Raw genomic sequence first — 27,119 nt, forward strand, 5'->3', positions numbered from 1 at the left:
GTCACACAGAACCACCACCAACAATGAGAAGGTCAGTGATTGATTTAATGCTCTGCTACTACCATCTGGAACTTGTCAGTCACTTTAAAACAAGAGGACCTTGCCAGAACCGGTTTGGCTCAGTGGATAGAGCATCAGCCTGCGGACTGGAAGGTCCTGGGTTCCATTCCAGTCAAGGGCATGTACCTTGGTTGCGGGCTCATCCCTGGTGGGGGCAGTGCATGAGGCAGCTGGTAGATGTTTCTCTCTCATCGATGTTTCTAGCTCTCTATCCTTCTCTCTTCCTCTCTGTAAAAAAAATCAATAAAATATATTTTTTTTAATAAAAATAAAACAAGAGGACCTTCACCTTCATTTAAAATGTGTAACTGGTGGAGTTAAAAGGGTCATGAAACCAAATAACAAGTTCGCAGTAGACAGGTGTTTGGGGAAGAAATCTGAGCACACTTTGGAGAGGTGGTGTTAGTGGTAGTGGGTAATGCGTGCCTGATCCAGTCTAGTGCTTTGGTGTGACCTTTCTAAGGGAATCACTTTTTAGCAGAGGCCTGAAGAAGTATAAACTGGTAAAAATGTGGAGAGGTGAGCTGAAGACTCCATTTCCTAACTGTAACATGGGGACAGTGACTCTGATACACTGGACTAACCATGACGAGATGTCATTCCATTTACTCGTTCAGTCCATTCACGCATTCAATCATTCAGCCAATATATCTTGAGCACCTATTATGCGGCAGGCGCCGAGCAGATGCTGCAGACCAATGTAATGGTGAAAGACAAAATACACCACACCTTATGACGCACATGTCCTAGCTGGGAGATGGATGTTAAAACAACGTATTACACAGACAATTATTTATCTTTTCCTGGGATTTGTGTGGGGAAGAAGATGTGCAGGGTGCTAAAAAGCACGTCATGGGGGCTGGGAGCTGGGCTGGGCTTGGCTGGGGGCAGAGTCCTCAGCCCCATCCAGGGCCAACCAGGAGGAGCCGGCTGGTGGAGCCTGGCTCTGCATTTTGTTCAGCTTTGGGCACAGGACCAGCAAGCAGCTGTGGGCCCTGCTGATTCCAGGAGGCACCCTGCCAGCAGCCCTGGTCGCAGGGGCAGTGGGTGGACCCTGGGAGGAGCTGGACCACACCAGAGAGAGGGCAGGGGAGCAGTAAAAAGCTTAATTAAAGGGAGACGGCTTCCAGAGGGAGGGGGGAGGGAGGCCAGCCTTACTGACCAGCCACGGTGCTTCTGGTATTTCCATCACGTATGCCAGTCCACCTTCAGAGCCGCCTAGGACAGGTGCCTCATGTTACAGTAGAAGAAACTAAGGCTCAGACAGGGCTGAACAACTGCCCGAGGTCATGCATGAAGTTGGGAACAGAATCCCGTTTCCTCGCCTCCAGAACAGACTCCACTGTCTCCGCTCTCCTCTCCGACGAAAAGTATGTCCCGGGTCTGACTGTCCACCAGAGAGAGCTTCCTCCAAGCCCCGAACCAGCGAGGCTTATGCTTTTCCTGAGCTGCGTGTGTGTGTACTTCGAAAAGCACTGTGGGTCTTAATGCTGATCTTTTTTCCCTCTTCCCATTGGTTACGAGGAAGCCCAGAGTCAACTCTGTGGCCAAGCTCAATGCAGCCTTTGTGTCACCTGTGAATCATGTTTTACTTCCAGTTCAATATCACTCTTACCCTGGTTTTTGTTCCCCGCCTCCCATCTTCACTAACTCACAGTAGGACTTCCCTCACTCTATTACACCAGCCTCGTGAAGCCATGTTAAACCTCCTCGGCATTCTCTCCATGTCTGTCCCTTCCTCCTCTCCCTGCCGAGAGCCTTTCTCTGTTCCTCATGAACAAGAGTCAGGTGGGGCTGCCCCACCTCTCCACGCTCACCTTTTCCCCCTTCCAGCTCCTGCCACACCCTGACCAGCACCGGGAGTCCAAACTCTAATTTCCTGGTACATGGATGTTCATTGGCCCAGCTTGGGTCAGGGGTCCACTCCTACTTCAAGCAGCAGTGGCCATGGGCTGGGTCGCACAGCACTCGTATGGCAAAGGAACCCATCCCCGCAGGGTAATACCCAAACCTCTCACCCTGACATCCGAGCCCCTTAGGACCTGTGAGCAGCCTCCTACACCTCAGTCTCTGGCCACTCCGTGCTCTGGAAACTTTCCCGATACCACTTCTGAGATTCCCGCAGGCCGATTCCTCCCAGGCCCTTTCCCCAGCTCTGTCTGTCCATGCTGATGACCAACCTCATTGCTGTGCCCTGCCTTTCCCAAGCTTGCCCCTCCTGCCCACCAGTTCTCCGGCTCCTCTCTCTCCCATTCACCACCTGCTTCCCCCTTGTGCTCTGTCATCCTTGCCACCTCTGTACCTTTTCCACGAGGTTCCATTGGCCCTGATTCACCCACAAGATGCCAGACTCTCAGAAGGCAGAGACTTTAGAGCAAGGAGCCAAAGCAGCATGTCTTGAGGACGTACAGACCGCAGTTCAAATCCCAACTCGGCCACTTAGCGGGAGGCACGCCTCTCGTGAGCTGCCACCTGGAAATATGGACACATACTCCCTCAGAGTGACTGTGGGACTGTGTGGGAATCGGGGAGGTCTGGGGTGCAGAAGCGTGGAGTACAGAGCGAACCCTCAGTGTTTGTGGAGTGAATGGGCGATTCGTGCCTGAAGAGGATGTTTTTATTAATGCGCGCGCGCGCGCGCTCACACACACACACACACACACACACTCCACTCCCGACTGCAGGAGGTGGCCTGTGTCTTGCTCATGACCATCTGGTTCCAGGGACACCAGGAAGCGTGTGGTAAGCAGCCCCTGCCCTCTGACTCCGTGACCTGTTTCCAGGGGGCAGAGATGGTGAGCTCACACACAGCACAGCGGACAAGCCTCCGCAGACCCTGTGCTCAGGCCCCACCCCCCTCAGCCTCTCCCAAGAGGAACCCTCACTGTCCCTGCTTTCAAAAGGCCCTGTTTGGGAGCAGATCTGAGCCCGTGTACCCCCTTCCAGCTTCTGACATCTCCTGCCCCCTGGGATGCCCCGGGATGGGTAGGGTATTGGAGGGAAGGCAGAAGAGGCTGTATTTGCTGACAATCACCTGTGGGCCAGTCACTGCACTTCCTGCTTTATGTGCATTTTCTCATTCACTCCTCATCTCCCCTTTAGCACCTGGCCAGCTTACCATGATTACACCCATGTTGCCAATGAGGGAAGTGAGGCTCAGACGATCACCTGGCCTCCCCAGGCCACCCAGGTGCTGGAGCCAGAGTTTCAGACCAGGACGGCCAATCTGCAGAAGCTGGGGTCCAGCCCGTGCAGCAGGGGAGGACCCCAGCCCAGCCCCAGCGAGAAGCTCCTGCCCGGGTCAGAGGAGCGAGGCTGGCCCCTACTCTCCTAAGGGCTGGTAGGAGACCCTTTGCAAGGAGGCAAGCATGGACAGAGGCCAGCGGTCCATTCCTCCAGGCTGGGGAGGAGCCAGGTGTCATTGCCAAGGGGCTAGAGCTCCCAGGAGGGGCAGAGGGCAGCTGAGGGCACTTTGTGGACAAAGGCACCAAGGCAGGAGGCTGCAGGGCAGGACTCAGACTCCAGACCAAGTGCCACCCTGGGTAATGCCTGGACACTTCCCAGGGCCCTTTCCTAAGACCTGAGCATGGACCCTCAAGGTCCCTTCACCAGCAGATCTTCCTCCAGAGCAGTGGTCAGCAGACTCATTAGTCAACAGAGCCAACTATCCACAGGACAATGATTGACATTTCTTTTGAGAGCCAACTTTTTTAAACTTAAACTATATAGGTAGGTACATTGTTTAACTTAATTAGGGTACTCCTAAGCTGGCCTCTGCTAAACACTCAAGGGGCCAAAGAGCCGCATGTGGCTCGCGAGCCGCAGTTTGCCGACCACTGCTCTAGAAGACATGGTGGCACCAACAATGGCTGACAAAGCAATGACCCTGGAAGCAGAGATGAAGATGGTGATGGTGATCACTCTGACTATTATGGTAACAACTACAGCAGCTCCCACACACACGCTACGTATGTACCAGACACTGTTCTAAGCGCTTTGCTATACAACTGCCCTGCGAGAAGGGTACACATAGTATTGAACCCATTTTACAGATGAAGAAACTAAGATAGGGGGCCGTGGGTTAACGTATCCAAAGTCACGCAGCCGTAACATGTTGGAACTGGCACTCTGGTTTCACTCCCACCTGCAAAATTACCTCTATTCGACGTAATGCAATGCAAGTCGCTGTCAATATTTATGAAGCACTCATCACACTTCAGGGGCTGGGCTGAGCCCTGTGAGTGCATTAGCTGACTTACTAGTAACTCTCACAAGAGCTTTAACTCCTCAGCATTTCACTTTCACTTCACTCGGTGGACACAAAATCTGAAGCCTTAGATGGAAAGTAATCTGTCTGATATCACAGGGCCAGTAAGTGCGGAGGGGACCGGGGAGCCTGACTCCTCTGCACCCCCTTTATCCACGGAGGCACGCTTTTCCTGTGGCTGTGTACACAAGTGCACACACACTCTTCCCCCAGCCCAAGTGCACGTGCACGCATGCATATCAGGGCACCTTCACCCCATACAAACTCCCCCAAACCAGCTGTGCCCTCAGCAGTTAGGGCCCCAAGCCCTCGGTCTACGAGGTTCTCTCTAAGAAGGGTTTCCCAAGGTGGGGGCGAGTTTGCATTGCAGCCACACCAGAGAAGGCTGGCAAGCCCTGGCAGCAAGGCTCCCTGGGCTCTGAGCATCTGGAAAAAGCCGGTGGGGGTGAGAATGTTCGCACATGGGGGCTACAGCTCCGGCTCCTTTCTCACAGTGTGCTCGCAGCTGTAAGTCCCACTTCCCCGGCCTCCTGCCGGGATTGCACAAGTCTTCCCGGGCCAGCCTGCCAATCAATTTCAGCAAGAACGAGCCAGAGATCCTGGCCAGCGGACAGAACCGGTTAGACCTGCCTGACTGTCTCCCAGCTGCAATGCAGGCGTCTGGGCTTGCGGCAGGCTAACCCTTCCACCTTGCTTCCAGGAGCATTTCCTGAGTTCCTGCCTCCTCAACTGCAGGAGCCCAGCGATGGCTCAGAGCCAGCCCTCTCTGCAGAACTCACATCCTCCTGGGGAGACACCGCCGCCCAGCTATGCAGGCCCTCATCACGCCACCGTGCACTGCACCCCACCAGCCCCCCGCATCACTGACGGGCTCTGTTTAACAGATCCCTCCTGAGGCCAGCAGAGGTGGGCAAGATGCTTCCCATTTTACCAAAGGCAATGGAGGCTCAGAGAGGTGAGGTGTCTTACACCCAGGTTCCCTGACTCCACAGCCTGAATTCCTTCTAGGCCCCCCCTCCAGCTCAGGGGGTGTTTTGGGGAAAGGAAAACGCCTTCTTCCCTTTGGCGTCTGTGTCCTCCTAGCAGCTGCATGAGGAGGTCACATGAAGATGGTGGACTGCAGGTGACAGAGGACGGCACAGGAAGCAGCTCAGGCCCAGGTGTGAAGGCTGGAGAGTCAAAGTCTGATGAGAGCACAGGACGGGGAGTGAGGAATAGAGGGGGGAGGGCTCCTGTGCAGAGTCCCAGAGGCCAGGCTACAAATCTGAAATGTACCCTGGAGGCAATGGGGAGCCATGGATGGTCTCTGAGCAGGACCAGTTACCAATACCTCAGAAATTTAATTTAAAAGCAATGTCTCCCAACAGAGCACAGACGGCTCAAGAGGAGGTACAGGGCTGTCTCGAGAGGGTGGGGGAGCGGGGTTCTCCACTGAATAAAAATCCCAAAATAATTTTTCAGCCAATTACAAATTTTGCCTCACCTCTCCTCCAGCCTCAGAAGAGCGTAACAGTTGAAAACATCAACTCCAGACTTAAATTGCCTGGGTTTGAATCCCAGGATTGCCACTTATTGGTTGTGCATTCTTGGGCAAGTTACTTAACTTCGCTGTGATTCCATTTCTTCATCCAGAAAATGGCGATAGCACCATCCCCTGCCTCCCCTGATTATTGTGAGGCTTACATGAGTCAATAGATTGTAAAACTTGTAATTCCACGGTGCCAGGCAATGTGTTTGAATGTGTTTGTCAAATAAGGACCTTCGAGGCCACAATCCCTGATCAATCTGGCGTGTTCTTAGCAGTCAGTCCTGTTCTGGGTCCTAGGAATCACCATGCCTTTGCTACCCACAAGCCATCCCTTCAGTAACAGGCCCTGGGAGAGTCCCAAGAGCAGCTTCAGGCTCCCAGATCCACAATCTGCAGAATCGACTGCGTAGCAACAATTTCCTAAGTTTCAACCTAATGTTCTGCTTTTTGAGAACAGAACCTTCTGGCCCTTCTTGATCTCTGGTGTTCTGTCCTCCCTCCTGCAGACGGAGAGGAAGGTGGCCACCCAAGAGAACACAGCAGAGCCATCCGTTTTTAGAGACTCGGCAGAGGGAAGGCCTGTCCCATCTATGATGCCTATAATCCAGCTGATATGTGACTTCCCTACCATATAAAATTAGAAAGCCCAGAGAGAGGTCACTGCCCGTTGACCTTGAAGGAGACAGAAGCTGGGCAGGCCGGCAGACACGCAAATATGGGTTCCCTTCGGATATCATCTGAGGGCCTGGGTGGACTCGTCCAGTGGCCTCTGCGCTTCACTCCTGCCCTTTGACCTTCCCCAAATTGCCTCAGAATCTGAGCTCAGCATCTTGGTCAGCCGAAGCCACAGTTAGGCGGAACTGAAATTTGGAGCGCTGCTCTCTTCTGGGCAAAGACAACCCAAGGACTTGTTGCTTTTGCAAACAAGACAGTGACAGGATCAGAGATAGGGGGGGGGGGGGGGGGGGGGTGTTTTTAAAGAGGGCCCTGGTAGTGTGGGGCCTAGAAGAGTTTAGAGGAGTTTGAGGACTGGCGTTGGAAAAGCGGCCAGGAGTGTACGTGGGGGATTTGCTATGAAAGTAGAATGTGCCCCCACAGAAATAAGCTTATTTCCCAAGAATAGGAACAACAAGGACCTTTTTAAAAAATATATTTTATTGATTTTTTTACAGAGAGGAAGAGAGAGGGATAGAGAGTTAGAAACATCGATGAGAGAGAGTCATCAATTAGCTGCCTCTTGCACACCCCCTCCTGGGGATGTGCCCGCAACCAAGGTATATGCCCTTGACCAGAATCGAACCCGGGACCCTTGAGTCCACAGGCCGATGCTCTAGCCACTGAGCCAAACCGGTTTCGGCCAACAAGGACTTTTAAGAGTAGACCTGGCACAGTGATACTGGCAAGCACACATCCTTCCCAGCCCTGCTTGGAGATAGGAGTCCCTGACTCTATTTGCCCAGCTCTGAAATGGACCTAGTGACATTAACCTGATCCCTTCCAGCAGGAAGGAAAGAGCCAATGAAGAAATGCAAGGGGGTGGGGGTGGCAGTGGGGTGGGGTGGGATGGGTGAGGTGGGGTAGCAGTGGGGTGGGGTGGTGAGGTGGGGTGGCAGTGGGGTGGGGTGGGATGGGGTGAGGTGGGGTGGGGTGGGGTGGGGTGGGGTGGAGGGCTGCTCACAGATGGGCTTTGGTATCCCAGCCCCAAACTCCGGGTTGCATTCAGCTGTTAGAGCGCCTCTTCCTGAATCAATGAAGCAGAACACCGGAGTCTAGAGAAGACTGATTTTGAATTGAGGACACTGAATACAATCTTTTCGGGATGTTTATAAAGTGTTTACCAAGCAGCCTGCTCTCCAAACCCTAGCAATTGCTTAAAACAAGAGAGCTGTTGATTTGTGAAGTGTTTTCTTTAAAAAAAAAAAAAATCATCACAAATGTTGGAGTTAGAGACATTATGTTTAAATTGTCAGGGAGGCTTTCTCAGCTCGGAAAGCAACAGGGAGGAGCTTTTTTCCTGCAGGAGATTAGAGCAAGGGACAGAGAGGGCGGTCAGAAACAGGCGGGAAGCTGGTTTTTGCCCTGCCCTCAGAGTCCCCTCTCCACTCACCCACCACCTTCCCACCTTTTTCCCTTCAAAGACCCACCAAGAATCTAGGGAGAAGCAATGAGACTGAGCCCTACTCTGCCACCCGCCTCCTCCTCTGCTGTCCCACCCCGGCCTGCCTCTCATATCAGATGTCAGCGTTTCTCCTCACAGACGCAAAAATGTGTCTGAAAGTTCACCGCTGAGGTATACACAATTTTGGAATGATAACAAACACCCTTCTTAAAAAATATTATTAGCAGTTTATTTTTTAAGGAGTATCAGAAATCTATATAGATGATAGATGGATAGATGATAGACAGATTATTGATAGGTGGTAGATGATAGATAGATAGATAATAGATAGATGGTAGATAGATAGATAGATAGATAGATAATAGAAGAGTGAGCAAGCCAAGACCTCAAACACATGCTTTCACAGACATAACCCCTTTTCCTCTCTAAATATATTTTGCTAAATACATTCATTCAACCAATTGCTGGGTTATTGAGGTCCTACTAAGTGCCTGGCAGCATTCCTGGTACTTAGGAATATCAGTGCACAAAACAGTCATCAGACATTAACCTCTCAAAGCTTATATGCTGGCAAGAAGAGGCAGAAAAATATGCAACAAATTAATAAATGATCCAGTGTTCTAGGGTGATGGGTGCTATGGGAGGAAAAAAAGAAAAAGAAAATAAATATTAGAACAGAATACGGCAGGTCAGGAGTGAGTGCCAAGGAGGGAGAGGAGCCAGCTTGACCGATCAGATATGGATGAGCCTTGTCAAGGCGGTGAGGTTTGGGAAGGACTTGCAGGAGAGGAGAGAGTTTGCCACAGCTTTTTCTGGGGAAACAATGGTCAGGCCGAGGGCATAGCTCAAAGACCTATGCACGTGTTTCAAAAACAGTAAGACAGTCAGTGTGGTGGGAATAGAGTGAGTGAGGTGAGAAAGTAGAGGGGGAGAAAAATCAGAAGAACACAGAGAACCTGATCACTTATCATATAATTAATCAAGACTAAAAGATATTTAGACCTAGAATGTTCTCCCCCTACCTGTTTGACTTAGACAATTCCTATTTAGCTCAAATGTCACTTCCTCCAGGAAGCCCTCCCTGACCACTCTTTCCCTATCTATGTCAGCTTCATGGTAGTAGAGATGCTCTCAGAGGGCCAGGTTGCTTTTCTCCGTAGCCTTTTCAAAGTGTGCACTGATTCATATGCTATTCTAACTGCTATCTTGTAATCTAAGATTGTAAACTCCATGAGAATCTGTGTGTATGGAAGGTATTTGGTTTTGCTCATTGTTGTATTGCCAGCACCTAGTACAGGGCCAGGCCTATGGAAGACACACAACAAATATCTGTCAATGATGGAGTGACAGGACTGGAAGCAGAATTTTCACTGAGAACTGTGTTATCGCAACTGCAATTCAAGAGACTCCTGGGACCCAAAATGTGAGAGCAGCTCAGAAGCTGGAGATCATGATGCAGCAAACCTGGATCACCCAGGATCCCCAGCCCTCTCTGGAAGCCACCTCCTCACCCAGGCCCTCCAGGGAGAAGCCAAGTCACAGATATTCACAAAAAGCCTTTGCTTTGCCCCTGTGGGGCCCCCCCCCCCATTCCTCTGCAACCTTGCTCTGGCAGCAGCATTGAAATGCTCCCTGCTGTTTGCAAAAGTATCCTGGGAGTGGGGACCTACCTTGCACATTTGTTGGGATGCTTGGCTAGATGCAGAGAGGGCCGTGTGCTCCCTCATGTACGTGGCCGCCCTCACGGAGCAAGTCCAGGATCGCACAGCCCTGGCTGTGACAGGTAGCACGCTGTGGTTGCGTGATTTACAGGGCCTGGTGGGGAGAGGTTTGTCTCTGCTTTGAGAACCTGAGTGCTTCCTATAAATATGTATGGCAGTCTGGGCCTCCATTAACCCCACCGCTGCCACATTCCACTCGTTACCTGGTGCTCGTGTGAATGAATGTGAAAAGCAGTGTTCAGTATACAATGCACGTATGTTTATACATGTGAGCACATGAAGATATGCATGGACCCATGTGCATTTTATGAGTGTATACATATGTAATCAATTGTTTCAATGTATCAGTCCATATAGGTGTGTGCATAATTGTGCACATTGTATTTTTGTGTAAATGTATGTGTATGAGCATTTGGACATACATACACATGGGCATGGATATATGCATATGGGTACGTAGGTAATGTATGTATGTGTGTGTGCATATGACTATGAAAGTGCATACAAGGTGGGGCGAAAGTAGGTTTGCAGTTGTGACAATGAAAAACACAAGAGTTTACTCTTGTATTATTATTTATTTACTATTGTATTATTTTCCAAACGAGCAACTGTAAACCCACTTTTACCCCATCCTGTATATCGCAAATGGGTGCATATGAATTTTGCATGTAAGTGTGTGTGTTACATGTATGTGAGCATGTGTTCAGACTGTAAGCACATCTCTGTGCAGGTCCAAGGCTTCAATAGCACAGCAGAAACAGCTTTGGTTACGCTGTGGGTAATCCCATCAAAATCGCCTCACCTAGAGGCTGCATCTTCTGTAAACTCTTGCTCTGGTAATTATGGCACATTTATTGGAAAGATCAATTGAGAACAGATGAAAGGTGAGAGGACTGTTGATTAATTACAAACAGCACCTGTGTCCCAAGCCAACAATGCCCGAGTGGGCCTCCCCCCACCCCTTCACACACACACACACACACACACACACACACACACACACATACATGAGTGCACAGAACCAAACACAAGGCCCCATCATCCATCTCTGTGCCTGGGCAGGAAACCCTGTGGCTGTGAGCAGGGGGGGTTAAGTGTACTCCGAAGAGAGTGACTTCCATCTGCAAGGGGAAACAGAAAGGAAACTATCCCCAAAAGGGCTGCTTCACCTCTCCATACTCCCCCGCAAGCTCTCCCCCACCAAGAACTTCAAATAAGGATAGCAGGCTTGTAAAGTTTGGGGGCAAAATGTAAATTTTGGCTTCAGGTACAGGTTCAAGTTTTAGATTCTCCACTGGGTAACACAGCACAAGAGATGGCCACTCTGGGCCTTGTTCCTCCAACCCTGACCTGTGTGGGTGAGAGTGGCCCACACTTCGGAGAGTAAGTGAAATGTCACACTGGCTGCACCTCCTGTGCTCCGTGACCTGCTTGCCCCTTGTCCGTGGAAAAGGCACGTACCAGGCTCAGGCCCGGGCTCCAGGACACACAGGGGGGCAATGCGGAGCCCTGTGCCGGGAAGTGCGGCCCTTTGATGCCCACTCAGGATGGGCAGAGCTGAGTCCCTGCCCGGTCCCGGCCCATGGCCTCTCCTCAGAAGGACACAGATGCATGTAACCCTGACAGGGTGAAGGCAGTGAACGTGACCAACCAGAAGAAACGAGGGGACTGTGAATGAGCTCAGGGCAGCCTGGGCTCCTGATTTCAGATGGCATCACAGGCCTCACGTAAGGCCTCTCTCACCCTCCGCCAGCTCTGAAACGGCAGCCTCCAGCTGCCCACGCCACTGTCCGTTCCCGAGAAGGAATGCAAGCCCTGATCAAATGCACAGCTCCGAAAGGAAGGCACAAAGCAAATATTGTGTTTGTGGACTTCAGCTCCCTGCTCACTCCGAAACTGGCTTCTTCCAGAAACTCTCCGGCCTCCTCCTCCCGCTGCCTCTGCGGCTGCCCCTCCAGCCCGAGGACATCATCCCTGTTTGATACAAATAAAAAGGAATGTGTAATGAGCGGCTGCTGTTTTACATGAAAGTCGCTTCACATGCACAGAAGGCAGAGAGGCAGCTAAATCTGAGCTGCTTCGGAACAAATCCTTGTTAATAATTCAGGGGGTTTTCCAAATTGGAGTGGCAACTTACCTCGTATATTTAAGTTCTTAAAAGTGAGAACAGTTAGCTCTGATTTTCTTATCTAAGTGTGTCTTTTAAGATAATATGTGCAGGACAATGGAGAAGGGTAATGAGATATGAAGACGACGTGTAAGGCATGGAGATGCATGTAGCACGTGGTGAAGCTGTGCAGAGCCGGGGAACGCGTGCTCCCTGCCAAAGGCAGTGCTCTCTGTGGTCCGGACACCTGCTCCCAGGGAGAAGGAATTATGTGGAAAGGATGAAATTCCAGAGTAGGGAGACAGCTGCCTTCTCCCTCAGCAGCCTGTCCTCTGAGCCAGGTAGGCGCCCCGCTGGGAAGCCTGGTGGTGGATGCTTCTGAGAACCAGGTCCAGTCTGGGCACGGGGCTCTCCCACTAGAAGTGGGCATGTCTCCCGAGCTACAGTGCTGGGAGCCGCTCTTCACTTATGACCCGCTTTTTTTAGGAGCGCTGCTGTTGAAAAAGACCATGTCTACAAGACTCGCCATGTGGGGACTTTTATTTTGGTGGGGTGGGAGGAGAGACAGAGCAAACCTCTAATCCGCCCTTCCTTACACAACAAATCCAAATACTGCTATCTCTGGGAGGGGAGGCCAGGCCGCCAGACAGCAGGCTGGAGCTGAGGGTTGTGCAAGAAGGCAGTTCGGGGGTTTTCTTTGTGAAAACCCAAGGGCTCAGAAGTGGGTTTTGCATCTAAAAGCCTGCGAGAGAACAAGTGGAATCTGTAGACCCAGCTGTTTCCAGGGGCCTGGAGAGAAAGAACTTGAGGAGCAGTGTGGGTAGCTGAGGGAGTGGGGGGGTGCCAGGCAAGGCGGGATCTGTAGCTCGAAGTCACAGAGTCAGATGAGGGTCCCAGTATAGCTGGTGTGGTTCTTGGCAGCTCCCACAAAGAGGCTGACGAGAGGAGGCCCTGGACAGGCACAGTGCCCGGTGCAGGGTGGTGGGCACCTCAGACAAGGAGAGTGCTTGCCCTGCCACAGAAATGCCCAGCCACCCTGGAGGGAAGGAAGGCTGGCTGGGAGCGAGTGCCAGAGGGATCTGGGTCCAGGACCCATACCCAGCTTCCCCAGAGGCCTCTTTTCATAGAATGGAGACTTGCCCCCTCTCTCAAAGTGGGGGCCTCACTCCCAGCAATCCCCAGTCAGCCCTGCCACAGGCTGGCTAGTGAAGGATGGAGGGAAAGGCCAGATAGCTGGACCAGCCCCTGGCACCGGCACTGAGCTGTGCAGTGGTTCCGGGACACCAGATCCTCATCTTCCTCCCTTCACCGCACCCCACACCTGCCAGCCACCTCAGAACCTCTCCCATAGCTTTGAACCTCTCCTGTAGCCCTTCCTGAGAGGCAGAGGTGGGGGAAAGCAAAGGAAGGGGACTGGGGAAAGGGGAGGGGAGGGGAAAACAGAGGGAAGCAATTTTCTGAAATGAAGAGTTTCGGAAGGAAAGGGAACTGGCAAAGTAAGGACTCCAGGAGAAGAGGAGGGAGCTGGTGCCTCCATCCCTCCGCTGGCGAGGACCTGTGCTCCTGGGAGCTGCACCCAACGCCATCCCAACCGGAGAGGCTGGAGGCTGAAGGTCCAGGGAAGTGGCCTTCTCATCCAAGGGGACCAAGGCCGCCCCAGTGCAGCCTGGAGCGCAGCCATGGTCTGGGGCCTGCGTGCGTCCTGGTGTCTGTGAGTGTCTGTCTCTGTGTGTCTGTGAGTGTCTGTCTCTGCGTGCCGGCGTCCCCAAGTGCAGGCGCCAGCCTGTCTACCTGGGACCAGCGCTAGCCTGGCAGGCTCCGGTGCAGGGAGATTTTTCCCTGGGGTCCTGGAGGATTCAGAACCAACCGGAGCACCAGGCTGCCAGGTGCCACCGGGATGGGACGAGCCTGGGGTTCTGTGGATACTGTTCGCTCTTTCCTGAGCTTATGGGGACCTGGTCTGGGGTCTTCGGTGTGGCTGGATGGCGGGCTGCGGGTGGCCTGGACGCGGCCAGAGCTTGCTTGCTGCTGGAGCCCACCCTAGAAGTTTTGGCGAGTTCAGCCTCCTCCTGGGCGCTGCCTCCACCGCCTGCCTTTCGCCTGCCTGTACCACCGCTGGTTGGTGTTCAAATGGTGGCTCGGTGCAGGGAGTCGCAGGGCCGGCAAGGGCATCGCTGTGGGTGCGAGGTGTGCCTGTTTGTGTGTCTGTGCAACAGCGTGTCACCGGGGCTCCCTGTGGGATGGATGGTCAGCTTCTCAGAGATGCAATGGGTCACTCCCAACCGGCCTGAGCCTCCCAGGCCTCTGGATGCAGCATGAGGAGGTCCGTCCCTGGGTCAGTCTGGGTCTCTGTGCTCCCAGAAAGGAAAGCCAGCGCCTTGGCATTTGCGACCCTCCCCTCCCAGAGGCCTTTCGCAGGGAGCCCAGGGAACTCGGGTGGAGGCTGCCAGTCCCCTGGAGATGATTCCTGGACCAGTCAAGCCCTCACCACTGGGAGCTGCGGCCATTATTACCGTGGTCTCCGGAGCCTCACAGCAGTGGGCTTTCTCCCGGCGCTTCCTTGTAAGACCTCTTTCGCCCCAAAGGGGGGACGCCTGTACGTGTGAGCATATCAAGACGTGTGCGGTGCACTGGCACAGCAATTACCCAACTCATCAGACCCCCTCGCTCCTTCCTCCGCAGGCACGCAGCAGGTACCCCTCAGCCAGACCCGGCCTCCTCCCCGACCACATCACGGCCAGCACCTTCTTCCCACCACATACCTCCTTGGGTTGGTGAAATAAACGTGGAATTTAATTCAAACTGAAATCTCTGGCTTCTCTCCTACTAAACAACTCCAAAGAGCCATCGCCATGTAAATTACTGCTGATGTTATTTGAATCCTAACTTTTTGGGACCCTCCCTCCCCACTTTTCCAGACCCAGCCACCACCCACACTCCCAGGTCCCCAGGGACCTAAGTCAAAATCTCTTCTCCCCCTCCACTTCGCAGCTTTCCTTCAGGCTGGGGCGCTGCTGCCTGGGTCTCTGCACCTTCCCCTTGGGTCCTGAAGCCACGTTAGGAGCTCCAGGCCAGAGAGCTGCAGGGCTGGAAGGCTGAGTCTCCCGGACTGCAGACACCGAGTCCCAAGAGACTAGAAGCTCCTCACAATCAGCCATTGCCAAAGAATCTCGGGGGACTATTCTCGGGTTTGGGGGAGGGGGTCCCACTGGGACTCTCAGGGGTGTCTAAGGCCAACCTTGAGTTATAAACAGGGTTGCCAGGAGGCTGAGAGGGAGGGTTGGGGGGAAAGGCAAGGTTCTAGGACTGCCAGGCTGAGGCTGGAGCTGTTGGAGCTGCTGCACCAGATGATGCTACAATCACACCCCCACCCCCCTACCCCCCCACCCCCGCTCTGAAGCCTGATTTGGGGAGTCTCTGAAGTCCTGATCTGGCCATGCTCGCTCTTCTGTGAAGCTGAGGATCGAGGCCTGGCTCACAGGTGCATCCTGGGCACAGAGGGACTTCTTGTCTGAGGGTCTTCCCCCTGGTGCTGGATCCCCCTGCTCCCATAAGCCCTGGAGGGAGGGAGCAGGCCTCCTCTCTGAGCGGGCACTCTAGCTCTGGGCTGATCCCCTTGGTCCCAGGGCGATGCACTGGGCAGGACAGAGCTGAGAACCTTCAGTTCAGGCAGGGTGGCCAGCATGGCAGGGCTAGGCTGAGCCCCATTGCCAGAGGGACCCTGCTTCCCCATCAGGATGGCAGTTCCAGAGTCCTGGGCTCTGCTAACCTCCACTTCAGCGTGGGCAGGCGAGCAGGCTGGCCCGATGCCCAAGCCTGAAAGCCTCGAAAAAGTGCCTTATGCCCCTTCCGCTCACAAATCGGCTCCTGACTGAGGTGGGGTCTATAGCTAGGGTGAGAAGCAAAAAAAAACATGTTTGAAGCCATGCACACAAATACACACACACACTCACTCACTCACTCACTCCAGGGAGAGATTTGCCTGCACTTGGTCTGTTTCTCCATCAGCCAGGGGCATTGAGAGTGCCTTCGAAGTTGGTGCGACGCTTGAAGAGGCAAGAGAAGAAAGTCAAAGTCAGGCGAACACGGAGTGAGTCCTCTAAATAAACACCATTTCCGTGCTTTTAATAAGCAAAATAGGAAACCATTTTAATAACCAAAAAACAGAAACCAGTCTGAATAAAACTACAATAGACTAGGTTTTAATATTTTCATATCATAAGCAGGGTTTGAAATTGATCCCTTATTTTACATGAAATAAAAACAATTTCTGTTGCGGCAGATTTGATTTCAACACAGTTGAATCCGTAAAAACCGAAGCTCGTTTCTGATGCAGGGACGAATATCCACAATATTTAAAACTGCAAGCACCATGCGGTTCATACAATCTTGTTATTAACTGTTAATTTATCAACTAATACAAACTCAGAAATGCATCCGGCCAGCAGCGCCAGCGGTTTCAAATGGGAACAAAAAAACACACACGTTCGTTTTGGTATTTTTGTCAGTGCAACGTAAATCCTTTTACTGACCTGCAGGAAAAAAATGTAATAATAAAGAAAAACACCCAGATCTTCCCTATAACTACTATACAACTGAAGGGGGGAGAGGGGACACCACCAATAACTCGCCTGATGGCTCAAAAGCAGGGAAAGAAACACACTTAACATGTGAAAGTTGCAAAATGACTTGCCAGTGTTTGGGTTTCCAGTACTTTCTGAGTGTGGACCTTGGTTTAACACAAGTGCAGGTCACCATTGGGCAGTGTCCGAGCTGGGGGAGCCGGTCACCTTAGGGGCACAGCTCGGGCAATTAGTATCAGCCTGGAGGGTGGTGGAGGGACCCCAGGGTGGTTCTGATTGCAATGAAAAAAAGAAACAAGATGTTTTCCTTCCCTTCATGGTAGGGGTGTCCGTTTAGCCATAAAATACAAAAGTGGAAGCAAGGAGCTTCCTGGCCTTTGGGGTTTGAAACTCTGCAGCTGCCCTGCCCTGGTACCGGGGTTCTGGAACCCCAGTCCTCTTTTTCTCTCAAAAACCAACAACATTGAAAACTAAAGCGGAAGGAAAAAGAGGACCCAGTGCAGGCGGGGGGAGCGGACAAAACAAGTCACTTCCAAAAGTGCCCAAGAAAGTTGTTTTCTGATGCACAATGCCCACAACTTTTTTTTTCTTTTTTACTTACAAAAAATACCATCATAATAAACCCAAACAAAGACGACACTCGGTTTGCCGCCAGGGTCTCCGAGCGGTTTGGCAGGCGGGTATTTACAAGCCGACAGCCGGGACTGACCCCGGCAAGCAAGCAGCCACCAGAGTTCCCAAACTGCGTTCCCTTCTCACTCAAAGAAACAAGGGGGTTATGACCATGATCAACAACATGCTAACGTTAAACAAGAAAATGTTACAAAATAGAAATTATTACCATACATGTCCAGCATGCAGGATTAATATTTTTAATGCAGATTTTCGTATTTTTTTCTATATAATCGAGCAGGCAATAAAACTGATGATTTTTTTTTTTTGCGCGCGCAGAATGTTCTAACCGAGGCCCGCGTCTCTCGGGGGCTGAGAGCCAGGATTCTCCGGACCTGGGCGGACAGGTCCGTCTGTCTGTCCTTCCTCGCCTCGCGCCTGCCAGGTCGCCAGGGTCCCTCTCTCCTCGCAGCTCTCCTCCCGGCGGTGAGGTAGCGAGCGCCCCGGCTTAACGCACCAAGTTCAGAAAGCCATGCGTCCTTGGAGACTCCTCAGGACCATGCCTCGTCGCCCTCCAGCCTGAAGAAAAGTTGCTGCGGGACTTCCCACCCCCTGGGCTCTCTCTGGCCCCGCTCCAGGCTGGGAGGCGGCGCTGGCGCGCACCGATCTCGCCAAGGCCAAGGTCCCCAGCCTGCCCGCGCGCCCTCCCGTCGCCCGCGTCCCGCGCGCCCTTGCTCCTCTCCCTGGAGTCAAACAGATCAAGGCTGGGGCCGTGGCAGGGACAGGGTCCAGGGGGAGTCTGGGGCTGGGAACTGGGGACACGGGGAGTCCGGGCCAGGGCAAGGGCAGGCAGGGGGCCGGGATGGCCAAGACTCACAGAAAGAACTCGGGAGAGGAGGGGCTGTCGCTGGTGGAGCCCGCCTCCCTGAAGCCGGAGTTGGCGAGTTTCTCGCACTTGACCTTGTAGGCGTCTCTCTCGCGGGCCAGCCGGGACACCTCCTGCTTAAGCTGCTCCACCTGCTGAATGAGCTGCGTCTTCTCGTTCTCCAGGTGGTGCTTCTGCTGGACGCGTTTGTACCTGCACGACTGGGCGTAGCCCCGGTTCTTCAGGGTCCGCCGCTTCTGCTTCAGGCGGATCACCTCGTCCTTGGTGAAGCCCCGCAGGTGGCGGTTCAGCTCGCGCACCGACATGGACACGAGCTGGTCGTCGGAGAAGCGGTCCTCCACGCTGCTGCCGCCCCCGGACCCCGTCCCCGCCGCGGCCGCCGCGTGCGGCCCGGGCCCGGGGTGGCCGGTGGGCAGCTGCTGCGCGGGGCTGGCGGCGCTGGACGGCGGCGGCGACGCTTGGTGATGATGGTGATGGTGCTGGTGGGCGTGCGGGCCCAGCTCCTCGTGGGTCACGCCGGCGGCGCCCGGGTACCCGTGGTGCGGGTGCGGGGGGTGGTGGTGGTGGTGGTGGTGGTGGTGCGCGCCACGGAAGCCGTCGAAGCTCTGCAAGGGCTGCGGCACGGGGTGCGCGCCGATGAGCGCCTCCACCGCGTCCTCGGGCGTCAGGTTGAGCGCCTCGGGGTTCATCTGCTGGTAGGTGCTCGCCATCCAGTACAGATCCTCCAGGTGGGTCTTCTGCTCGGTGGGGCTGAAGCTGGGCGACGAGGGCACCGAGCTGCAGGGCGTGCTGAGCGGGGTGGACGACACCGAGCCGGCGGGCTGCAGGCGCGTGCAGGGCCGGCCGGGGCGCTCGGCGCGTCCCAGCGGCTCCTTCTTCACATCGAACTTGAGCAGGTCGAAGTCGTTGACGTACTCCATGGCCAGCGGGCTGGTGGGCAGCTCGGGCCCCATGCTCAGCTCCGCGGCCATCGCCGACGCGAGGCGCAGCCGCCGCGGGGAAACTTTGCGGCCGGCCGGGGCGCGCCGAGCCGGGAGCGGGGAAGAGCGGCGAGCCCGGGGAGCGGGGAGCCGAGGGCGCCGCGGGCCGGGGCCGCCGGCCAAGCCTTTGTCTGGAGCCGCGGTGGCGCGCCGCCGGAGAGTCCCGGAGCCGCCTGCGCCCTCCCTGCGCCCGGGACCGTGGCGGTGCCGGAGCCGGGGCCGGGGCGCGCGGGGAGGGGCAGCGGAGCGAGCGGGGCGCGCCGCTGTGCGGAGGGGAGGCGCGGGGCCAGCGACTGCCGCTCGCTCCCGAGCTCTCTCGGTCCTGGGTTCCCAATTGCAGCCGCTCACAGCCCGGCGGTGCAGCTGTGCCGAGCCTGGCGCCGCCGTTCCCTTTTATCGCCTCCGGATGTCACCGGAGAGCGGGGGCCCGGGCGGCCCGGCGCGCCGGCCAATGGCTGCGCGGCCCCCGCGGCCCGCGGCGCAGGGCGGGGCGCGCCTGACAGCTCCCCCGCCCCCCGCGTCAGCTGACTGGAGGCCCGGGCCGCGGGGGAGGAGGCCGAGCCCAGCGCCCGAGCCAAGCAGGACCGCGGGCCAGGGCCCAGCCCCCCACCCCCGCCAGCCCCGGCCCCCCGCCCTGCCCTCTCGCTTTTGGTGCGCGCATTCCTCCTCCAGGCCGAGCAGCCGCTTCCTCCACTTCGCGGGCGCTTCTCTTTTCCCTCTGGTTTCCCCACCCCCTCCCCCCGGTCCGTGTCACCCCCAAGGAGTCTCAGAACGAGCGCCGGGACAACACCGCTCGCTCGGGTCCTTTGTTCCCAAGCGCCCCCGCCCCGTGGGGGCCGCGCCGTGTCCTACGCGTTGCGGGCCGTGTGTGCGCAGCGCGTGTCTGCAGGGCGGCGCGTATTTGTGTGTGGAGGGGCGAGTTGGGTTTCCAAGAGTTGTTGTGTTCAAATCCAACTCTCAGCCTCCAAGAGACCCTCCTCGAGCCAACCAGGGGCCGTGCCCCTCCTCCTGGGTGCGCCGGCCTAACCCTGAGATAGAACTCCACCGGCCCCAGCGCTCACGGCGCCCACCCCTCCCGCAAATGCACCAGATGGAGGACGCGGGGAGGGAATCGCACAAACAGCGCTGGACATCTTTTCGCAGCCCGACGCACGGAACCCCGAGCTTCCGGAGGCACGGGGCTCAGCCCGGACCTGGACGATGCTCCGATGCTCCCTCCCATGCTCCGTGCGGCTCTCGGCTGCTGGGGAACCAGCCTGTTTTTGTTTGAACGTTTTGTAACGATTAAGCAGATCCCCAGCGTCAGCTGGCCGCCGAGAGGCTCAAACGGGCATAAAGTGCGACCCCAAGTGGCCGTGGTGCGCAAAGGCGCGCGGAGTCGCCTGGCCCGCAGCCGGGAAGCTCGAACGACGCCTGGGACCCAACTGAGTCCTCCTGAGCTGCCCGACCCGAACCGGCCCAGAAAAGAGGCTAAGTGTGCACCGGAGCCCTGGACGGTTTCCCCTAAAGTTATGCAAAGGTCGTCGAATCCGGATTTCGGACTCAGCCGCAGTTCCCCGCTGATCATCCCTCCTCCCCCCCATGAAACTGCGCCCGGCTCTAGAGACGGGTGGGTGCAGGGTGCAGGGGAGGGTGCCGATGGTCCGTTCCCAGCGCGGGAAGGTCCTAGGCCGGGTGAAGCCGGTGGCGGAAAGCGTACACGCCGCAGCGAGGGGCTCGGGGTTGTCCGAAGAAAACTCCGGGCGCGCAGACGGGAAGCCGGGCGCGCACCGCACTAGGCATACACACAGGTCTCGGGCACCGTGTACCCTTCCTACCGGGGTCCAGGGTGGCCTGAAATCGAGGTTCTTCCCAAGACCCCACCCAGCCCGGGCTCAAAAACCGGAAGAACCTTAAATTCGCTGTACCGGGAGAGACCCGACCCGCCTCCCGCGTCGCCTCCTGCGCTCCAGCGTTGAGTGCGCACAGCGAAGGCAGGAGCCGCGCGCCGGGTGAGTGTGTCCCAGCCGCTGCCCGGCTGGACCAGCCAACGCAGAGCTTACCGTCTGGTGGGCATCCCGATGTGGATGCACCCCGATTTTTTTTTATTTTTTTTAGCGTTATAGATAAACTATTTACCTTCCATTAACCTGAAAACTATTATCTTGCGCCCCCAAGGGAGGCGGAGGTGGGATGTGGTCTTAGACTGCCTGTTTTAAATGAAATGAGTATCTTTTAACTAAGACTGGAACTGAAAGGTTGGGTTCGGCCAGGACAACTGTGAAAGCGGTAAGAGACCATCTTCAGCCCTCTGCGAGCGCGCTCCCCGCTCCCCGCGGAAACCGTTAGGCTGGGGCTGGGCCACGCCGCTGCCCGCCCCTGCCCGAAGGTGGGCGATCGGAACAAGCGCCTTCCCGGTCGGTCCCCGTCGCGTTTGCACACAGGGACGGCACACTCGGACCCACGGCTCTGTGGGGGGACTTTTCGAGGCCATCCTGGGCTGGCCGTCTCGGTCTGTGCAGCGGATGGCTCCGTCTCCAGGCGCCAGGGCTAGACAAACGCACTGGGCTCTCCGAGCCACTGAACCCCAGCCCGGAGCGCCCTCCTTCCCGGCTGGGAGAGCACCGGACTTGTGTGTGCACCGCGGAGGCAAAGCCAGTCCGTGCCTGTGCCTTGTCCCTGGGTCGCCCTGATCCTCCCATGGAGGATCCGCCCTGATCCTCCCTGATCCTCCCCATCTCAGAGTGCGGCCATCAAGGCCCTAGGGGTTCCTCTGTCCAGGCTCTGCAGTTCCGAACGTTCCGCTTTCCGCAGGCGTCCTGCGCCTTCCCAGGGCTGGTCTAGAACCCGGGCTTTGTCCCTATATGTGCAGTCAGTCCTGTACCCTGCGCTCTGACTGAGGTATCCCAGTCCATCCCTAGGTCCACCCCCTACCCCCAAATCTGTGTCCTGGTCGCTCTCCCAGACCCTCCTCGCCCACCCCACCCCCAACACCTCCACCAAAAACTGCTGGAAACCGGTGGCAGAGACTGCAGTTTGCTCTTTGCTCGGGGAGTGCAAGCTGCTGCGGGCACTGGATCTCACCTCACCATCTTGCCTCCCTCACTGAGGCTCCGGCTGGGCTCTGCTGCTGGGTCCCCGAGCTCACCCCAAACCTTCAGGCCACCTCCCTGTGCCCAGGGCCTGCCTAAGGGGAGCAGCGTGCTTCGCTCCCCATCAGTGGGTATACAGCTGTACCCAAAGACTACACCCCATTCCTAAAGACAAGCGAGGTGGGGTGGGGTGCGGGAAAGAGGAGGGATAGTGGGAGGCGCGGAGAGTCCCCAGGAAAAGCCCAGTGGAGGCTGGGAGACGCAGGAGGGGTGCACGCACTCCCAGGCCCCCTTTGGAGGGAAGCCGCGGAGGAGCAGTGGTGTCCAGAGCCCTCTGCGGAAAATTCTGTCATCTCTAGTCCCCCAAACCCCAATGTGAAGCTCTGACCCTAAAGGGCGCCCCTCTCCAGGCATCCTGGCGCACCACCTGGGCACTCTGAGCTACTGCTGGTGACAGGGAGGCTGAGTCCCCACGAGGCTTCAGACGCTAGGGTGGGGGTAGACAGGGAAGTTATTCCTCCTGGGGGCAAAGGACCCACTGCCAGAGGTTCCAGGTTTCCGAAGCTCTGGGCACCCTGGCAAAGCCAACTGGCTAACCCGAGAGAGGCGCCTCCTGATGCTCGCACTCCCTGGCAACTCCACAGCTCCAGGCCAGCACTGCGCTCTCGCTCCCGAAGGCGGTTCAGCCCTGAGGCGCTCCTCCTGACCCTCCTTTCCCCGAGGGCTGCGGGTATTTGGTGTGGGAGTGGGCGTCTGCGTGCACGTGTGTGGTGGGAGAACTGGGGAAGGGGTGTGTTTGTGGGGGGATGACACAGGGCACACGGAAAGCTTTGAATCACAGAACCCACAACTCGGGGCCTCTGCACCTGATGGGTTGCAAGGTTGGACTATCCGGCTGGCCAGGGGTTCCAAGGTGTCCAACCGGAGAAGAGCCTGAGTCAGGGGACCCCCGGGGCCCACCTACTTGCCTTTGCACCACCCAGCGGTGGGACCCCCTGTCCTCTCCACAGAGCCTTGAGGTCTCTGCCTCTTCCCCAGGCCAAGTGGGGGTGGGGTGATTCTGTGACTCCCACTATATCTGAGCTTTCCAAGATCTGTGGTCTGCAAGGGCGGCAGGATTTTTCTCTCTTCCTCTTCCTCTTTCCCAAAGGCAGCCATCCCTTCCACCGGCTCCCTGCCCACACAAAGGCCATTAAAGTCAACCCAAAAAGGGGATGGGGGGTTGAGGACAATTTTGGGGGGTTGAGGACAGTTTCAAAAAGGGGATGGGGGGTTGAGGACAATTGTGTGATACCATAATCAATAAAGAAAATTTTTTTAAGAAGGTATTCTTGGGCTTCTGCGTCCAGGAGGAGCTCCAGTTACCTCACTGCAGAACCCTCTTCTGGCTCGCTGCTGGGGGAGGGGAGGCCTCCAGCTCACACATACCAGGACACGCTCACAGATATCCTTGGAGCTTGGAGTGGGAATCTATGACTGCAACTATTGCACCTGCTTCTTTTTACTTCATTTTAATGTGAACACAAGACATTTTTAAATTGCATACATTGGCTTACATTCTATCCCTATTGGGCAGTGCTGCCTCCCATACAGAGGGGACATTTTATAATAAAAATCATTCCCAGAGGTATAGGGACTAGCAAAGCATTTATCCTTCATTTTTTCCCCCCTGAATTCTCCCAACTCTAATAGGTAGCAACTATTATTATCCTTATTCTATGAAGACAGGTAGGCAGGTAGGTAAATACAGATGTATAACAATGTCCTCAGAGTTTTATCAATGAACCCAGTCTTTACGTTTGCCCTTGGAATGCGTGGGACTGTCCCTGTCTTACGCGGGGAAGGAGGCTCTGAGACGTGAAATAAATAACCTTTTTGGTTACAGGGTGGCCATGAGCTGGAGCTTCTGGCCCTGAGTCCAGGGCTCTGAATACTACGGGGCTGGTGATCTCTATCTGGACCGGGTGGTATTCTGAGTTCCCAGGTGTCGGCAGGATCCCCAGCTGCTGTCTGGGTCAGGGTTCCCAACTCTCCACAGACATGGCTGTTCTGCTCAGGGCACAGTGAGCCTCTGCCAAGTGCCAAGTGTCCGCTCAGGGCTCAGAGATAAGGGCAGTGATGAGCCTGCCTTCTTGTCCAAGGCAGCCAAGCCTCCTGGGCTTCCCCTCATTCTCTCTCCTCTTCCCTGACCCCGGGGCTGGAGGGTGAGAGAGAAACCAAGGCAGGAGGCAAGGCAAAGGAGAGAAAGAATTTGTGATCCTCTCTTTCTATCCTTTACCCTTTATCTCAGATCTCAGCCTTGATCGTTGGTTCTGCCACTGGCCTGGTTTTGACCTTCAGCCCCCATTCACTCATCTCTTATAATAAATATGAGATGCTCAATGCTGATGAGAAGGTCACTGCTATTTGAAGCCAGTGAGGGATGACCAGCAGGGCTCCCTTCCCACCATTACCTCCCCAGGACCCCAGGGCCAGTGTTAGAGACTCTGAAACCCCATCACTGCTCCCCAGGGCTGAGGCCTTCACCTCCATCACTAGTCTATCCCTCAACCTCAAGATCCCCGTCTCTCCATCCATTGCCTTCACCCTCAGCCAGGCCACCCCCATGTTTGCTTAGATAACTACAGGGGCTTTGGCTCGGCCTCTTCTCCTCTCCATAGGGCAAAGCAGCCAGTGTTCATGTTACATGAACTTGATCATTCTACCTTTATGCCCGGCTCCCCGGCTTCACTACAAATTCCTCAGATACTTGGACAAAGAGCCGAACTCCTTAGCAGGACTTTCAGGTCCTGAGTGATCTGCTCCTGCCAACCTACGCACCTCATCTTCCACTGCGTCCCCCACCCAATGCTCCACACACACTGTCCCCTGTAAGTTCTTCCACAGCCGGCGCCGTGTTCTTCCCCAAGGCTTGGCACATACCATCCCCGCTGCCTAGAACCAGTCAGTCTCTTGGTCTCAAGGAGGTGGTCTGTGGCTCTGTGCAGTCCTGAGAGAGGGACTGGGATGCACCAGGAAATGGAGGCAGAGAGCAGGGCACCAGGTCCCGGGAAATCACACACCCTGGAATCACGTGGCAGGATTTGCACGGACATCTGTCTCCTCTCCCAAGCTGGATCAAGGTAGACCGCACGTTTCAGAGCGGCCATGTGAGATGACACAGGGAAGGTCGAGGAAACGCTTTGGTCAGCTGGTCCAAATGTTTCCCCCTTGAAAAAATGTATTGCAAATGCAAATTCCTGAGCCACAATCTGACGTGTTAAAACCAAGGAATTTGCATTTTAATAAGCCCCCTAGGTAATTCTGGCTTTTGAGGTCCAAGAAACACACTTTGAGAAACTAGATGGGACGCAACCAGGAGCTCCTAGAGGAAGGCACTGTGATGGAATTGTCTCTGTGTCCCCAGTGCCAAGCCATGCCCACACCAGGAGGAACTCAATTACAGTGGTGGAAGAATGAATGAATGAGTGAATGAATGGATGAAGTTAACAGTGATGCTTCCTTGTAGCACAATATCTTAGAACCCTCCAGCCTTTCCTACATGCCCTCCAGCTCTCTCTTCTCCCTTCCTTAGCAATCATTCCCGAACCTCTCCATCCTCCTCAGACCAAAGATGAGCTCAGAGTAAATCAGGACTGGGTGATCCTGTCCCACCGGCCTCCTGTCTTTCTGTCTCCTCTATCTGGATGCTCTTCAGGGTCCTAGGGGTCCAGCTTCCTGCCATATGCTCCTCACTGCTCGGGGAGTAAGCTGCTGAGTACTGGGGAAGTGGGTGACACCGTCCCACCGCTGGGACCGGCTGCCTGGGGCTGATGAAGGGGATAATGCAGTTTGGCTATGCCCCGAGCCAGGTTCATTTCAGCCAGGAGCTGCCGTGGTCACTCAATCTCTTTCTTCCCTTTCTTCTTTTAAAAAAATGAATTATATAAGCCTCCTTTATCATTGTAAAAAAAAAAAATGCAACAATGTGGTTTTAACATCTATGTCTAGAGCTACAGCTTGCTTTTTATTTTTACTCAGCAACTTCGGTGTCAATACATCCAGCTCGGCTTCTTTCTTTTTAACTAATGCATGGCAATTCATCCAGTGGATGTGCTGTAGTTTTTTACTCTGTCTTGTATTTATGGACATTTAAGCCATTCTCAATCTTTCACTATTGCAAACAATGCTGTGGCGAAGGGTTTTTTACATGCTCTTTTTTGCATGTGTGCAAGTATTTCTCTGGAATAGACAGAAAGAAATGGAATCCCTGGATGAAAAGATGAACACATTTGTAATGTTAATACTGTCCAATGAGCATCTAAGCAGATTGTCTCTATTTAATTTCCCATCCAAAATATATGAAGGTGACCTACAGCCACACAAGGGGTTTTATCAGGTAACGCCTTTGCACATCTATTTATGTCCATTCTGTGGCCAGTACTGGGAAAGGAGGGCACAGGGATGGGCCTGGCTTCCGTCCTCCCCTCCAGGATGCTGCAAACTTTCCCACTGCCATGGGAGAGGCGGTGTGAGGACGATGCATCCACCATGTTGGCAGGTCCCCAGCAAGTGAGCCCTTAGTTCTTTGGGGGGTGGGGGGGCACGAGGAGTGATAAGGTTCTTTGCCTTGGCTGATAAGGCTGACCAGCAGAAATGACACTTAACTAAGACTTTGAAGGCTGAGCAGAAGTTTGTCAGGCAGAGAAGTGTGGGAAGACGCAGCCATAAGCCCAGCCCAGACAAAGGCACCATCTCAGGCTCTTGGGGAGCTATTTCAGAGAGCCGCAGGCTTCAGCAGGAGCCAACACTTGAAGGGCCTCGGATGCCGTGCCAAAGAGTGGGACTCTTGTCTTGAGAACTAGGTCATCTCCACATGGACAGGGGTATCTTTTTTGGTTCACCGTCAAGCACATAATAGGTGCTCAATAAGTATCTGTAGGCGTGAGAAGGAGCATCCCAAAGGCCTTTGCGTGACATGCTTAGTTCTCTTTTGCCTCTTGCGGAGACAAGGGACACTCAGCACCAGGGACTGTGAGCCCGGCTCCGTTCTGGATGCTGGAAACGCGGCACAGACAAGCCAGGCTGAGGAATCCGGTCCTGGGTCTCAGCCCCCCACCCCGGCCTCGTGCCAGGTCCCTTTCACCTCTGCCCGTTAGAGATTGCTTTTGGTTTCTGTGTTGACAACCCCTGTTTCTGTGTTTGG

General features: G+C 55.0%; 1 protein-coding gene across 1 annotated transcript; it reads right to left on the bottom strand.

Moving 5' to 3' along the window:
• Nucleotides 1-15,982: 15,982 nt before the first annotated feature.
• MAFB (MAF bZIP transcription factor B) lies at nt 15,983-19,266 on the bottom strand. Its single transcript, XM_084888396.1, has one exon. The coding sequence runs from the start codon at nt 18,852-18,854 to the stop codon at nt 17,871-17,873; it is 984 nt and encodes a 327-aa protein (XP_084744522.1). The 5' UTR covers nt 18,855-19,266; the 3' UTR covers nt 15,983-17,870.
• Nucleotides 19,267-27,119: the final 7,853 nt, after the last annotated feature.

This window comes from Pipistrellus hanaki (assembly GCF_964339955.1).
Source record: "Pipistrellus hanaki genome assembly, chromosome: 6".
Classification (NCBI taxonomy): Eukaryota; Metazoa; Chordata; class Mammalia; order Chiroptera; family Vespertilionidae; genus Pipistrellus; species Pipistrellus hanaki.